At 38.8% G+C, this 14,706-nt stretch overlaps 1 protein-coding gene across 2 annotated transcripts in view; it reads right to left on the bottom strand.

Moving 5' to 3' along the window:
• The window catches only part of LIN28B (lin-28 homolog B), a 100,832-nt gene extending 89,884 nt beyond the window's left edge, over positions 1 to 10,948 (bottom strand). The window contains exons 1-2 of one of the 2 annotated variants that reach the window (XM_081186672.1): positions 10,868 to 10,948; positions 938 to 986 (exon numbers count right to left, since the gene is read on the bottom strand). In XM_081186672.1, coding sequence (XP_081042798.1) covers positions 938 to 971 — 34 coding nt within the window. In that variant the 5' untranslated portion in view covers positions 972 to 986; positions 10,868 to 10,948. Of the gene's footprint in view, positions 1 to 937; positions 987 to 9,422; positions 9,796 to 10,867 lie in introns of those variants that run through there. The other variant, XM_081186673.1, reaches the window with a different exon arrangement.
• Positions 10,949 to 14,706: the final 3,758 nt, after the last annotated feature.

Here is a 14,706-nt window from a genome sequence, read left to right as displayed (position 1 = left end):
ACCAATACAAATCAATAAAAATACATAGCTAACTGAGGTTCTGCCTACCTAACAAAAGGCCTGCCCCCCCCCCCAACAAAAATCCTGGCTATGCCCATGTAAGCATGTACAAGTCTGTGATGTTTGGATGGCACTTTTGAACCCAACAACAGGATCTGAAAGGCTGTGCCAGAAATAGGAGTATATCATCTGCATGTAATTCTTCTATATAAGATAAAAGGTTTTCTGAAATAGGACACCCGCATCAAGCCACTATTGACACTTTTGATGTTGTATTTTATTAGTACTAATGTTAGGCTGGCAACAAATTATTCTTGTGAAGATCACAGAATCATAGAACTGTGGAGCTGGAAGGTACCACAAAGGTCATCTAGTCCAACCCCCTGCAACACAGAAATCTTTTTGCCCAATGTGGAGCTTGAGCTCACCACCTTGAGACTCTCATGCTCTACTGACAGAGCTATCCCAGTTTTTCAATAAGCATACACTACATTAGACTTATGGGTAAGGCTGCAAACCTCAATACATCTACAAGAGATTAACCCTATTGACCAGTGGGGTTTTAAAGGATGATGAGAAGGGGATTGTGATGGCTTCTCAAGTTTGGCTCTGCCTCTTCTTCTTCCGAGGGGGAGTGGTTCTGTGCATCTTTAAATACTTCCTGGGAAGTAATTATTGGTAAAACAAAGAAGTGTAAGTTAAACTAGGCTACAGAAATTACTGGCTATTATGACTAACTTTTATTTGGATTCAGCTGGCACCTAATTTAGGTAACTGGCTGCCAAGCCTTGGAAAAATCAGGGTACATTTTAATGATGTGTTTCCTCAGGGAAACTAGGCTCAATCAGTTTAGGAAAGATGTTCTCAATTCCAGTCACCCATGGGCAAACTAGCACAGTCACAAAATGGGGTGGCGAGAGGAATAAAGAGGACTAACCTGGACTTGAAGAGGCTTCCCAGAATGATTTCATAGTCTTCTGAGGCACCTGGAAATCAGAGAGCTGCAGTCACTACTATGTTAATTCTACCAGAGCACTGTATTTAATTATCTGTTCTCCAGTTTAATGGCTCATTAGAAGGCCATAAAATGTCTGTTCTTGACTCTATGAAGTGACCTGTAAACTTTTAACAGGTTGCGATTTACCTAGCTCATCACAACCACAATGGGATAACCAGGTGGTGTTCTAATCAGTCTAATGTACTGAGGGGAGAAAGACACCCACATTTTTATGAAAAGTGTTCTTTAACTGATCTCTTCCACAAGCAAGATACCTAATGGTAACTGGATAACACAATGCGTTGTTCAATTAATAATGGCAGAAGCAGCTCAAAGTCTATGGCTTGCTGGATGTAGCATGTTATATGCAATATAAAATTAATGTCATTGTTTAGCCACAGTCATGATGAACATATATAAAATAACCCAGACAAATGCAAATAAACCTTAGTAGTAACAAACTTAAAGGCATGTCACATTTCTCTGTTACAAATGAAAATCCTATCAGCCTTTTTCTTCAGAGCTTGTTCATACAGACGTTAAGCAAAAACTTTGCTTCGATAAATGGAAGGTGTCACATATTGTTTTTAAACTGTTTAGTGCTTGCATGTTGGGTGTCTAAAAAGGGTGAATTTATTACCTGGGTTATGCATGTAGATTAGATTACATTCCAACAATCCATTTCTGAGTTTTCTGGACTGTCCAGAAGCTAGCTATGTAATGACTACTCCAATAACTGTGTCTCCCTTACAATTGATAGTTTAACACATGCCAAAAGCACTTCACCACTTCCTTTTGTTTTATTACAGCTTTCTTATCAGCACCTCCCCACCCCACTCCCAGCAAAATTCCAGAGTCACTCCACATTTGAAAGATAAGTCATGCAAAATACTGCAAGCTACAAGAATTAATGTAGTAATTAAGATTTAATTTTGTATAAGCTTGTTGAATTATTAAGGTTGAAAATTTTCTAATCCATCAGGCTCATGAAGTCAATTAAGAATACATTTTTTTCCATTACAGCTATCTGCTTTCTGATTTTTAATTATTTTATATTGTTTTCACTGTATGTTCTAATGCATAATTGTTATAAACCGCTCTGATGTTTTTATGAATAGCAACATATATAGTTATTGAAATATATACATTTATAATTAAATTACACTGCAATACTATATTGAGATAAAGTACCGCACCATATAAATGATTCTTTGTATAATTTAAACTACAACACTGGAACACCTTTAAAATTCACATGATACAAATAAAATACCTTTTGTTTCTTTAACAGACGACAGCCATCTTGGACTGGAGCATATTTCAGTGATATAATAGTTGCTCATGAGTGGAGAGCATTTCCCTGCCCCCTCGTACTCTTACAAGATTGACACTGTACAGCACATTTCTTTGGTGCCTTGTGATTTTCTTTAAGCCACCATTTTTATTATTCTTAGAACCAAAAGGACTGATTCTTCTTCACTATATAACATTTACAAGGCAAACATACAGTACTTGCTTTTACCTTGACGAATTCAATGCAAGTTCCCATTTCTCATGAAAAATACCTCGGTTTCATGTAGCAGGTAGGAAGTCCATTTTTCCATAATTAAAAGGGAATCAAAACATCAAGAAACAGAAAATTTGCTAAATAATAATGGATACTTACAGAATTTGGGGGCTGCTGGATTTCTTTTAATTGTGAGCTAGCCCTCCCAGTGTAATTTACCTGAGGGAAAATACAATTCCTGAGGTAATGATTTTACCAAGTTCCACCCAAAGCTTCTGGTCCAGGCAAATTCCATCTGCCCTCTCGCACCCCCTGCATTATCCTTTGCATGCAGCAGTATGCTTTGGTATTGCATGATATTATGTAGATCAATAGGCTAACATAATCCCCAGCACTAGCACAGGAGTTTCAGAGAGCAAGTCAATAAGGTGGGGGTGGTACAAAAGAGATGTGTGTTGGCAAATGCAGATTCCTTGGTCTCAGCAAGTGCTGCACCACAATGGGATGGATCTACTGCAATTTCATATTGTTTCTCCAACTGTTTAGTGAGAATTGGTTTCTCACAGAAACTAATAACCTAGAAAGGATAATGAACAAAGATCTTCATTGTATTATTGGGCAATGCAGAACTAGGCAACCTATTCAGACAAGCACATCCACAGCTTTCCTGAAAAATCCAAGCTATATTCTGTCAAGTAGTATAGTAATAAGTATGTTTGGGGACACAGTCAATTTCAAGATATTGATGATATTATAAATTTTGCTTAAGACAGCCCAGAGCTTTTTCAGCAAAATGTTTTCCTGACACTTGGACAAGAGATGGCAAAGTGTTACATCAAATCGTGTCATATGTTTAGATGTTTTGCCATTTCAATTATACATATTTGAAACTTCGTTTTTATGTCATTTTAATCTGATATTTTTGAAACTTGTATATTAAGCACCTGTATTAGGCACTCTTCCTCTGCTACCAAAGGCAATTGAAAAATAGAAAGTTATGGTTTTTAATAGATGCTCTGCCCTAAAATTTAATTCAACATGAGACAACATGAACAATGTAACATTATTTATGAGTTCTTAAAAGCTATTCTTCTTTAATTTTCCTAAAAATATGTGCTAAAGAAAAAGTTTAATTTTTCACATTTTAAAAATTGAGATGGGTAAGAATAAAATGAGACAAATAAAACAGTTATGAAAAGTGAGGAAAGAATGTGCATTTATTTAAATACATCATAATACACACACCCCGGTCCATGTTTCAGACCTTGTTTTAGTTAGTTATGGTCATGTTATATTGTATTTGTCTTGCTGCTCATTTCCCCCCACTTCTACTCCTAGATGGAAATTCTTCAGTTAAGCTATCTAAAATGTACATAAACACTTATTATTTCTATTATTTGTATGAATGTAATTCTTCTTGTAAAGGCTAAAATGAAAGCTGGAAGGTTCCCTTTTAAAAATACATTTCATTGAAAATGAATTTTAGTGCTTGAATAAATTCTGCTAAGAGGAATTTGAACTACATGAAAATATTTGTTTAGGTCTTTAGATTAAAATGGAAAATAAACTTCAGTTGTAAAATGTTTAGAATAGCATGCAGTAAAGCCACCCCAAACCTGAAACTGTTTGTTACGTTTTCTAAAGCATTTTAGAAAAGAAAAAGAAAACTGTCTTCTAATGAACGATAGTAATAGAAGCAACATTATAGGTTTAAGGACCTGGTTTTATTATATGCAGTACAATCCTATATATGTTGACTCAAACATATGCCCCACTAAATTAAATGAAAGTTACTCATAAGGAAGTATGTACTGTATAGAACTAAAGCATTAATGTTCCGCGTAACTAAGCAAATATGCATTTTACCAACTGCATTTTAAAGCAGCTTTCCACAAATCAGATAACTAAAAAAGAAGTTATGGGATTATTTTACCCTTTAATTATATTACAGTCCTATGAAAAGAAATTAAAGTCTATTCAAAACTGACAAAATAGGTGAAAAATATATCAATTTTTTGCTTATTTTTTCACTAAACATTGAGAAATCATCGTAGGCCAGTTTATGATTAAGGCAAACATGTGCTTTCAACAACAGAGATAGTTATGCTAATGCTTAAATATTCCTTTTTCAATTATAATAGAATTTAAACATACTTCATTTAAACTGGATTGTACTGTAACCTTTGTTCAGATCAGAATCCATGGGATTTACTTTACCAAATTTTAATCAGGGTAAGATTTTAGGTGGTTTTTTTGTGTGTGTGTTAAATCTTGAGTTTGATTTTTTGTCACCTCTCTTTCTTGTTAAGGTATTAAAATTATTCAGTTAGATTAAGCCAAGTGAAACTACAGTTTGAAATTAGCATAGTTAAGAGAACCAATCAATTTATAAAGTTCATTAATTTCAATATATGCAGTCAAATACAATCTGTTTTATTGATATTGAGAGATCCATATCTCAGGAATATATGCACTAGCATCAATGAGACTATTTATACCACCAGAGCCAAAAGGGTGACTTAATTTATTTATCAAATCAACATTTGTTAGCATTACATAGTTTAGTCCATTTATAGTGCTCCAGTCCAATTTACTTAATGAGAGGCTAAAACTGGATTGAGTTATATTAGTGTAGCTGCATAGTCACAAACACAGATTGCTATTTTAAAGTAGAACTCAATGAACAACAACTTACCCCTCTCTTTATCTCTTTTCCAATGTCTATTCAAAACATACACCTAAATTTCTTGGATACCTTAATGAAAAGAAATCAAGGGCCTTCCACTTTTTATGATTTTCTAAACAGCCTTTAAATTAACATTTAACAATTAGTCAATCAAATACATAACTGCATTAAGTTTCCATCTGATTTTACAAGAACTGAACCAATTTTATTTAAGCCCATGGCATAGTCTCAAGAGAAGACACATTTAAGAAGAGTTGCTTCTGGTATTTTAATAGTAGTAAATGGTCATATTTAAATTGACTTGGTATGCATGTGCAGTAAACCCCAACATATGAAGAATAATATTGATTTCTTGTCTAATCAGCTAGGCATGATAATTATAAGACCTGGCTTATCTTGTAATTACAGTATATTCAAATATTATTACCCGTGATTAGAAAATGAGCCTATTAATATCTTGATAACTGTATATTTTTGTACTCTTGTGAACCTATGTCTATGTGGTCTGCCACAAATATTGTTAACTCATTTATTTGAGAAGTTAAACATCAAGCTAATTTTTTTAAAAAGTTATCCTAGCACTTGATGACTGTTCCAGGTATTAATGGAAACAAGGAAACAAACTCAACAAAAACATGCTGATTTTTATGTATATTCATTAAACAAGTGGCAACATTTTAATAAGGTTAGGTAATATTGTATAAATGCAGGATTAAGATGTCTCCATTAAATTTACACATTTTCAGTTGTCATGAACAAAAATGAAGCCACTGAAAAGAAAAATTAGTAACTTACATTCACATAGCATAAGTTTAATGCAGATCTTGCAAACAACTGAAGTTCATATTTAAAAATTCTTTTTAATGCAAACTATTATAAATAAAAACACATCCTGCCCCCCGCCCCAGTTTAGTGATAGGTGGTTGGTGTGTTTTACAAAACACATACTCCCATTATTCTGTACAGATTTCTAATTTGTTTAATGATACTGTATTTAGAATCTGACAATAAAAGGTGAGCAATGAGAGACTAAGTTTAGAAAGTAATTCAAGTCGCAGTGGATGGCTTATTGTAATATTCAGTAATAATGGGAATCTTTTATTTGACTGAAGGAAAACAGCAAATTTGAGAGGTGTACCAGTGTTTTAGCAGGCTCACAAAGTCTGTAGCACTCAAAGACTAACAGATTGATTGAGGCCCAAGCTTTTGTGGACAAGGACCTATTTTAATCCTGAAGCTACCAATTAGTGGTAAAACATAACAATGTTAAATTCATTCAACAAAACATTTATTTTTTTTAGTACTCGTGTACTAAAAGTTTAAGATCTTAGTTCAGCTTGTTTAAATTGTGACAAGACATGTGCTGTAATGATGAAATCAGTAAAGACATGGTTGCATTAACATTTACAGATTGTATCTATTTAGAGGTAATTTCCCATTAAAATAGCAATACTAAAGCTCACACGCTGCTATGTAAGATATGAACAAGTTCATTACACTTAGCCTTGAGTTGTAAATGCTATTACTTCAAAACCTGTAAAACAACCTGCATTTCTCATTTAAGGGTGACATGATACATTTATTTTCTGTATAGTTAAGTTTTTGTTCTAGCATGAGGCAAAGTTAAATCTGATTGCTTGAAAATGAGCTGTGTGACCTTTGTCTTGGTTTGTCACCTTTGGCCTTCAATTTGAGGACCCTGAATATCAATTCATTCTATTTTTAGAAACATGATTTCAAGCAGTCATGTGTTAAATATTAATATTTTAAAATGGAAAGAACACAAACTGTAGTGAACTGCATGGAGTGTTTTTCATAGAAAAATGAAATGAAATTCATTTATTCTGCTTGTTTCTCTAAGAGCTTCTCCACCAAAATACATTATGCTCTGCTTCACAATATTTAAGCGAATAATAATAATAATACACGTAATTCTGCTGAAACTTTTACGTAGACCTCACCCAACGGGTTTGTTAAGGTTCAGACCTGCAATGTAAGCTTTCATAATAGACTAAGTTTTGAGAGTTTGAAAGGCTATCTACCCTCCCTAAAATCTATTGCCACCATAGGGCTTTAGTTTGCTAGATTAAAACAATTCTTAGGTGGCCATTCTTATGATAAGTTATTATCAATATAGAAGGGTCACAGTATTCAACACCCAAGTATAAAGCACAATACACCAGGCAGACATACCTGCTTTTTGCAAAACCAGCCTTATACAATTTGTTAAATATATAATAAGGGAATAAAATGAAAGATACAGCGACTTACTCTAATAATGCTATCATTTCAGAACTTGAGGATGTTTGCAATTGGATTTCATAATGATCAAGATGGCTGTCTTGCTTCAGCACTCCGGTCAGCGACATCATACAGCGTCATGTCACAGGAGGGGCTATTGTGTAAATGCATATCCTCCAATATTTTTGCAAACCATAACTAGCTATATAAATTTGGTGAACTAACATTGAAGTCCAACAATAATTCATTGCTTAATTCATTCGGAGCAATTGCGTACTAGGACAGATTTAAAATCTTTAAAATGGCTCCAGAAACTGCCATCTAGTAAATACTGTATACAGTGAGATCCTCTGGTATGTATCAAAGCGATCAGGCAAAATGATGACTTTGCCACATTTCCCTAAACCATACAATTTAAAACTAAACCAAAGAATTATGTGCAATGCTTAGCTCTTTATACCTCATTTTTTCCACTCAAGAGATGTGCTCTGAGGATACTGTTTACATGGGAGCACTTCATTCTGTCAGTAGCAATAGTGAAGGATTTTAATCCTGACACAAGCCTTTTTTATTTTAATACATCACATTTTTATTCCAGCCTTTTAGATCATTAAAAAAAATATCCTTTTTTAATATGCACTTCACAAGCATGTTAAGATGCTCATTTCTGCAGATTTGGTTTTCACACCTTGTAGTATGGCTGCAAGGGGGTAATATTAAGCAGCAAAATATAAAAAGCCTTTCTATTAAGTCAGTTCTTTCACAGTAAATTACGAGAGCCAAAAATATAAGATCACAACAGTGTTTTTAATGTACATTTTTGTTCAATATGGCTACTCTTGTAGAGACAATGTATTTAACTAACATTGGCTCCAGATTCAATATAACTAAAAATTAGTCATTTCCCAAATAGTGTCAGGTGTCCCTGCTTCATTAAATAATAATAGAATGGCCCAACCACCTGATTTCTATGTACTGTGGTGCTTGACATTTTATCAGTAGCTTATTCTCAGTGGCCAATGGCTTTGCTTGGTTAAAATTAATTTGTTTGATTGACATTTCTGAAATTAAGCAGAACTGTTCCTGAAGACTATTTAGACAATGCAAATTTAAGGTGCTCCTAATTTTGATAATACCCCTTTTAGGCTTATTTGTAATGGGCAATATAGCTCTTCTGAAAGGGGAAGATGTTTTGATAAAAGGATATGTACGGTATATTAGGCTGTATCTAGTTTTCAAAAGAAAAGAGTAAAGCATATGTAAAACTCTACTATACACCATCAATCATTCAGCTTATATTTTTTAATAATCTAGATAAATATATATTATTGCTGCTGCAAGTGTCTTGAAACGTATTAGCTAAAACACCTTAAGAAGGTAGTTCAAATTCAGTTCTGACTTGATTTTGTTGTTTTTCAGGTTTACTAGAACTTACCTTTACACGACTTTAATGGCCAGGGAACTTTTAATTAGAGTCTCTCAGGAGCCTGACCACTGAGACAGAAGACAGCCTACTTAAATACTTCAAATGTATTGTGGGATATATTAAGTTACCTTTTGTTTCCAAACGGGAAAGCAAACCTTTTCCTGACTAGAGGAATACAGAAATCCAGCGCACCCTACCCCTAGTACAAAGCACTCCCGTTTATGCCCACCAGACCAATTTAACTAGATTCCTTTTTTCAGTATGAGAAAAGCAGGCAACAGAGCTTATATAATTTTAGGTTCTTTATTTTCCCTTTCATTACATGCCATCAATACATCCAGTTTCACAAGGAGTTTAGAATCATTGCTACATAGCACTGCAACAACTTAACAGAAGAAGAAAAAGAAGAAGAGGAAGAAATAGCAACACTGGGAGCAATGGGGGCAGGCGCGAGGGGGGGAGAGGAAGGAAAGAATTAGGGGGGGAGCAACAAAGAAACAACGTAAGACCAAGGATTTCATTTTCTACTGCATGAAACAGTTCAAAATGGCGGCCTATTACTTACATTTTACAATCCTAGTGAGGACCCCGATTTACACAAATGATCAAGCATCGACCTGCCTTTCACCCTCACTTCCCCTATAAAAGCCACAAAGGGTAGGCTAGTTACGAAGGTGCATTTGTTTTGCTTGTTTTCTAAAAAAAAGAACCAAAACCAACAAGACTCTTTGGGCACAAAGTCGATGCAAAGGCCAGTCCCATCCTCTCTGCTCTTGCAGTCAGTTTTTAAAAGGCTCACGCCCTGCGGTGCTTAGCAAAACAATATAAGCTGCTGCCCATCTCGCTTCTCTTCCTCCGCTTGCATCCCCACCACCTTCGCAGCGTAAGGCTCTCTCCTCCGAAGGGCTGGGCTGCGGTTCTTCCCTTAGCATCCCACCCCGCTCATATTATTTCCTTGGTGGCTTTTTGGAGATACAAAGAAGATCTACTTGCAACAAGGGGGAGAGGGGAGTGGCGAGGCAAAGGGACGGCGGGGTTGGAGGTGGGAGGGAGGGGGGGGGAGAGAAGAGACAGAGGAGGAGAAGACGCGGCGCCCCCTGGCGTTCACTTGCGGCACCATTACCTGGCTTCCAAAGAGAAAGAAGACAACCTTGGCGCAAGCGAGTTAATGCATTCAGATGCACGTTGGCGATGCAGGCTTTGGCTTCGTGGCTGCAGACCACACATATATATAATGTGTGTGTGTATATATATAGTGTGTGTGTGTGTGTGTGTGTGTGTGCGCGCGCGCGCGCGTGTAAACAGTGCCGGCTTTACGTATAAGCTAAACAAGCTATAGCTTAGGGCCTCACTCTCTTGGCCTCCCCCCAAAAAAAAAATTTAAAGGGGGAAAAAACCTGGATGTACATTTCCAAAATATATAAAATGAAAACTACATACAGCAAGTGTTTTGTGTTGTGTAGGCTCCTATTTGTTATGTGCAAATGGTTTTAGATACCTATCAGGTCCATAAATTACCATATATTCAATACACAAAAAACAGTGACAATTTGTTGTTGACAAAGGACAGCTGGACATATAAAGGGCCCCATTACCTTCAGCAGCTTAGGGCCTCATCAAACCTAAAACCGGCCCTGGTGTGGATGGGTATAATTATTATTTATATATGGTTCATATATATTCTCTCTGCTTGGTCTTTACACACACACACACACGAGTCTTTAAAGACCAAGCGGGACTCCACGCCTGACTTCAGGGCGTTTGAGGGCTGACAGGAGAAGTCCTATGATAAATCATCTAATATAGGTGTGAACCCGGAAGTGCACCCACCTCTCCAGCATCCCAGTGGCCACCCAGGAACACAAGGCTCGCTCCTGCCAACAACTTTTCTTTCCAAGGGGGTGGGGGTGGCACACACCGTCTCGCGCGCACCCTCCTTCCCTCCCTTCCCTCCTTGTCCCCGCCCCCTTGCCGTGTGAGGGGCGCCGGGGAGGCGAAGGGCTTGCTTACCTCCCGCGCGCCATGGTTGCTCGGCCGAGTAGGGTTGGGCTTCTGCTGCTTCGCCGTGAAAGATGGAAGAGAGGAGGAGGAGGAGCAGTGAGGGGAGGGGAGGAGGAGGAGGCCGAGAGGAAAGAGCGGCGCTCGCTGGCTGCAGCCGAGCGGGAGCGACGACGCTGAGGCGGCGCAGCTGCAGCAGCCGCTGATTTGCCGCCGCCGCGGGCGCACACCTGCTGAAGCCCTCCCGCGCGCGCGCGCCCCCCGGCCTCGCCGACGAGAGCGGAGGCGCCCCTCGCCCGGCCGCGCATCTTCCCTGCTCTACCTCTGCGCACCACGCCTCCCCCCACCCCCCAAGGCAGCTTGCCCTCTAGTTCGCCCGTGGCCCGGCTCGGGGGCAAGGGGGTTATTTTAGACCCCAGGTTTAGGGAAATGTTTAATGCTGTATTGTGTTTTTAATATTTGGTTGGGAGCCGCCCAGAGTGGCTGGGGAAACCCAGCCAGATGGGCCGGGTATAAATAATAAATTGTTATTATTACAGTATTGTTATTGTTATTATTACATTCCTCCTCCATCTTAAGGTGGTCCTCATGAATTACTTCGGAATGGGGTGAGGCAACCCCTCTGAGGAGGTTCTGGATTTGTACCTGAGACATGAGCACAGCCAGGATTTATGCTGGAGGAGCAGGCTTTATGTTGGGGGGAGGAGTATCTGAAGAAGTGTGCATGCACACGAAAGCTCATACCAAGAACTAACTTAGTTGGTCTTTAAGGTGCTACTGGAAGGAATTTTTTTATTTTGACTATGGCAGACCAACACGGCTACCTATCTACTACAATAACAATAACAATAATTTATTATTTATACCCAGACCATCTGGCTGTGTTTCCCCAGCCACTCTGGGCGGCTCCCAACCAAATATTAAAAACACAATACACAACCTCAGTTAAGTATTTTGTATTGCTTTACTTTATTTTTTGGGGGGGCAGCTTGGCTACACCCATGGTAGCTACTTGAGCACCGCTTCCCATTTAAGTAGAAATTAGCCTTGGGGACAGTGCTATACTTTAGAAATATGTATATGCCACTTAAAATAGATAGATGTTTTTATCTAGAGCAGCTTTTCCCAACCTGGTGCCCTCCAGATGTTTAGTAGTACTCCTCTGATCAGCCGCCTCCAGTGCTGGCTGGGGTTGATGGAAGATGTAGTACAAAACACCTGGAGGGCACCAGGTTGGTAAAAGGTGATTCAGAGATATGTGGGTGGTGCTGTGGTGTAAACCACAGAGCCTAGGGCTTGCCGATCAGAAGGTCGGCTGTTCAAATTCCCGCGACAGAGTGAGCTCTCATTGCTTGGTCCTTGCTCCTGCCAACTTAGCAGTTTGAAAGCACGTCCAAGTGCAAGTAGATAAATAGGTACCGCTCCAGCGGGAAGGTAAACGGTATTTCCGTGCACTGCTCTGGTTCGCCAGAAGCGGCTTAGTCATGCTGGCCACATGACCCGGAAGCTGTACGCCGGCTCCCTCGGCCAATAAAGCGAGATGAGCACCGCAACCCCAGAGTCGATCACGACTGGACCTAATGGTCAGGGGTCCCCTTTACCCTTTAGCTTTGCATGTGTAATATCACCAAGTTACAACTCCCCCCAGTTGAAATGCACTACTCCCTTGCAATTTCTGATAATTGGTCTTTATCTCTAGTCCCTGGAATGGCATTCCTGGAACTACTAATTTCCAAGCATGGCTGGAATAGAAATGTAACACCAAGCATGCATCTAGTATGCTTTCCCCTGATTTCTCAAAGCATGTAATGTGCTTTCCTCAGTTCTCGTTCTTGCCTCTGTTTATGTTTATTTGGATGATTAGATCCTGTTGACCACAGAGAAATGAGGGGTGCTGGGATGCCTCATCAGAACTGAGCTTGGCTATGCAATTTAAGGCTAAATTTACTATCTCCATGCAGTGGCAGACCTACCTTTTTGTGGCCCTGAGGCTTAAAATGTCAAGGGGATCCCTTCACAACCAGTAATGAGGTCTGGGTAACCACTGTTACCTTCTTCAATGGGGTTGTTTGCAACATCTGTGTTACTGACTCTCAAACTTTGGGACATACAACAAAAAATCAATTTGAGTTGTGTGACTCAAATTGGGTCTACTAAACCCAAAATGTTAAGCAATGTGGACTAAGGTTGCTTCTGGGCTCCTCTGAGATTAGGGGCCTTGAATATTAAGCTTCAGTAGTTTCATAGTAGATCTACTCCTCTCTCCAGGGACAACATTTAGAGAAGGCAATAAAGGATTACCTTTGATTATTTATCAGGATTTTATTATTTCATAGGGTTGGAACCAGATTGTCTCATCTATGCACAGAAGGGCTTTTTGTGTTCACAGAACTAAAATTAATCAAAGGCAAAAGGGAGAGGAGTCCATTTCCATGGATTCCCCTTGCAGCAAGCATCACTTCCCACACTGCTCTGGGCAAACTACTAGCCCTCTGGAAAAACTGCAGATGAAAAGAGGGATCAACAAAAATCACCTCTGCACTTTTTAAAGGTGGCTTCTGTTCGCAAGAACTCTGCATCCATCTCATGGTCTCTTATTAAGTGACCACATCAAATGTTCTTGATGTACACTTGAGTTTGTTTTTAAATCAGGAGCAGGGCCTTGAACTTGCTTGAGAATCTTGCCCTCTGGCCTATTGAAATTACTCTGCCAACTCTCTATGGCAATCTGAAATCCTACATATCTGAGATAACCCCCCCCCCCCAGCAACTCTTCACAATTAACTTTTCGTCAAGTCATAAAGCAAAGGCTTTATGATGCCCCATGCCACTTCAGTCAAGGGATTCTAGATATCAGAGTCTGAAAGAGATCAGAATAACCTCCACTGCTGGTTTCTGAACTTAACTTCTCATGGCTTGTGCTGGTACAAAGCTGGTTACATATAGACTCATAGTTTCAGCAATAATAGCAATCACTTGTAACTAGTGATGCCTTGGCAGGGCAATGGAGAAGACAACTTGCTTTGACACAAATGAGTCATAAAGGATTTGCCTTTCATTGATCCAGAATGTGATGGATGGAAGGTCATATCCACACAATACATTATGATGGGTGCTGGAGATTGCAGCTCTGTGACAAACAGACTACATTCCCTGGGATTCTTTGGGGGAAGCCATGACTTTAGAGGCACCCACTGGAGCAAAACATTTTTACTGATTTCGCTTGCAACCTCAACTATCCCTGAGATCATATTCTCAAGGGCATAAGGGGTTGCAGATGGGAAAAGGAATAATGGAAAATTTCTTTCTTCTCATTCTCCCTCTTAAAGGTGGAATCTACACACGTTAAAAATGTTGTGAAAATGCTTTTTTAAAAAATCGTTTTGAAAAATGCATTGAATTTGCTATAGCTCACAGTTGCTATCTAGTGTCACAATTGTATATTGCACTTTGCAACACATGGAAAGCATTTTATTTGCAGCTGTATAGCTGAGTCCAGAGTGGACTTCCTCTGCAGGTAAGTATGGATCTAACCTATGGCTAGGCAAACTAAGGCCCCGGGGCCGGATCCGGCCCAGTTGCCTTCTAAATCTGGTCCATGGACAGTACAGGAATCAGCATGTTTTTACATGCGTAGAATGTGTCCTTTTATTTAAAATGCAACTCTGGGTTATTTATTGGGCATAGGAATTCGTTCTTTTTTCTTTACTTTTTTCAAAATATAGTCTGGCCTCCCACAAGGTCTGAGGGACAGCGGATTGGACCCCTATTGTAAAAGTTTGCTGACCCCTGGATTCTAACCCAATGAAGATATCTAAAATTCTGTGTATAGTTCCTTAAAACTCGCTGAT

The sequence above is a fragment of the Podarcis bocagei genome (assembly GCF_964188305.1).
Source record: "Podarcis bocagei genome assembly, chromosome: 3".
Classification (NCBI taxonomy): domain Eukaryota; kingdom Metazoa; phylum Chordata; class Lepidosauria; order Squamata; family Lacertidae; genus Podarcis; species Podarcis bocagei.
The sequence above is the reverse complement of the archived record's forward strand: the minus strand, read 5'-3'. Positions and strand labels throughout refer to the sequence as shown.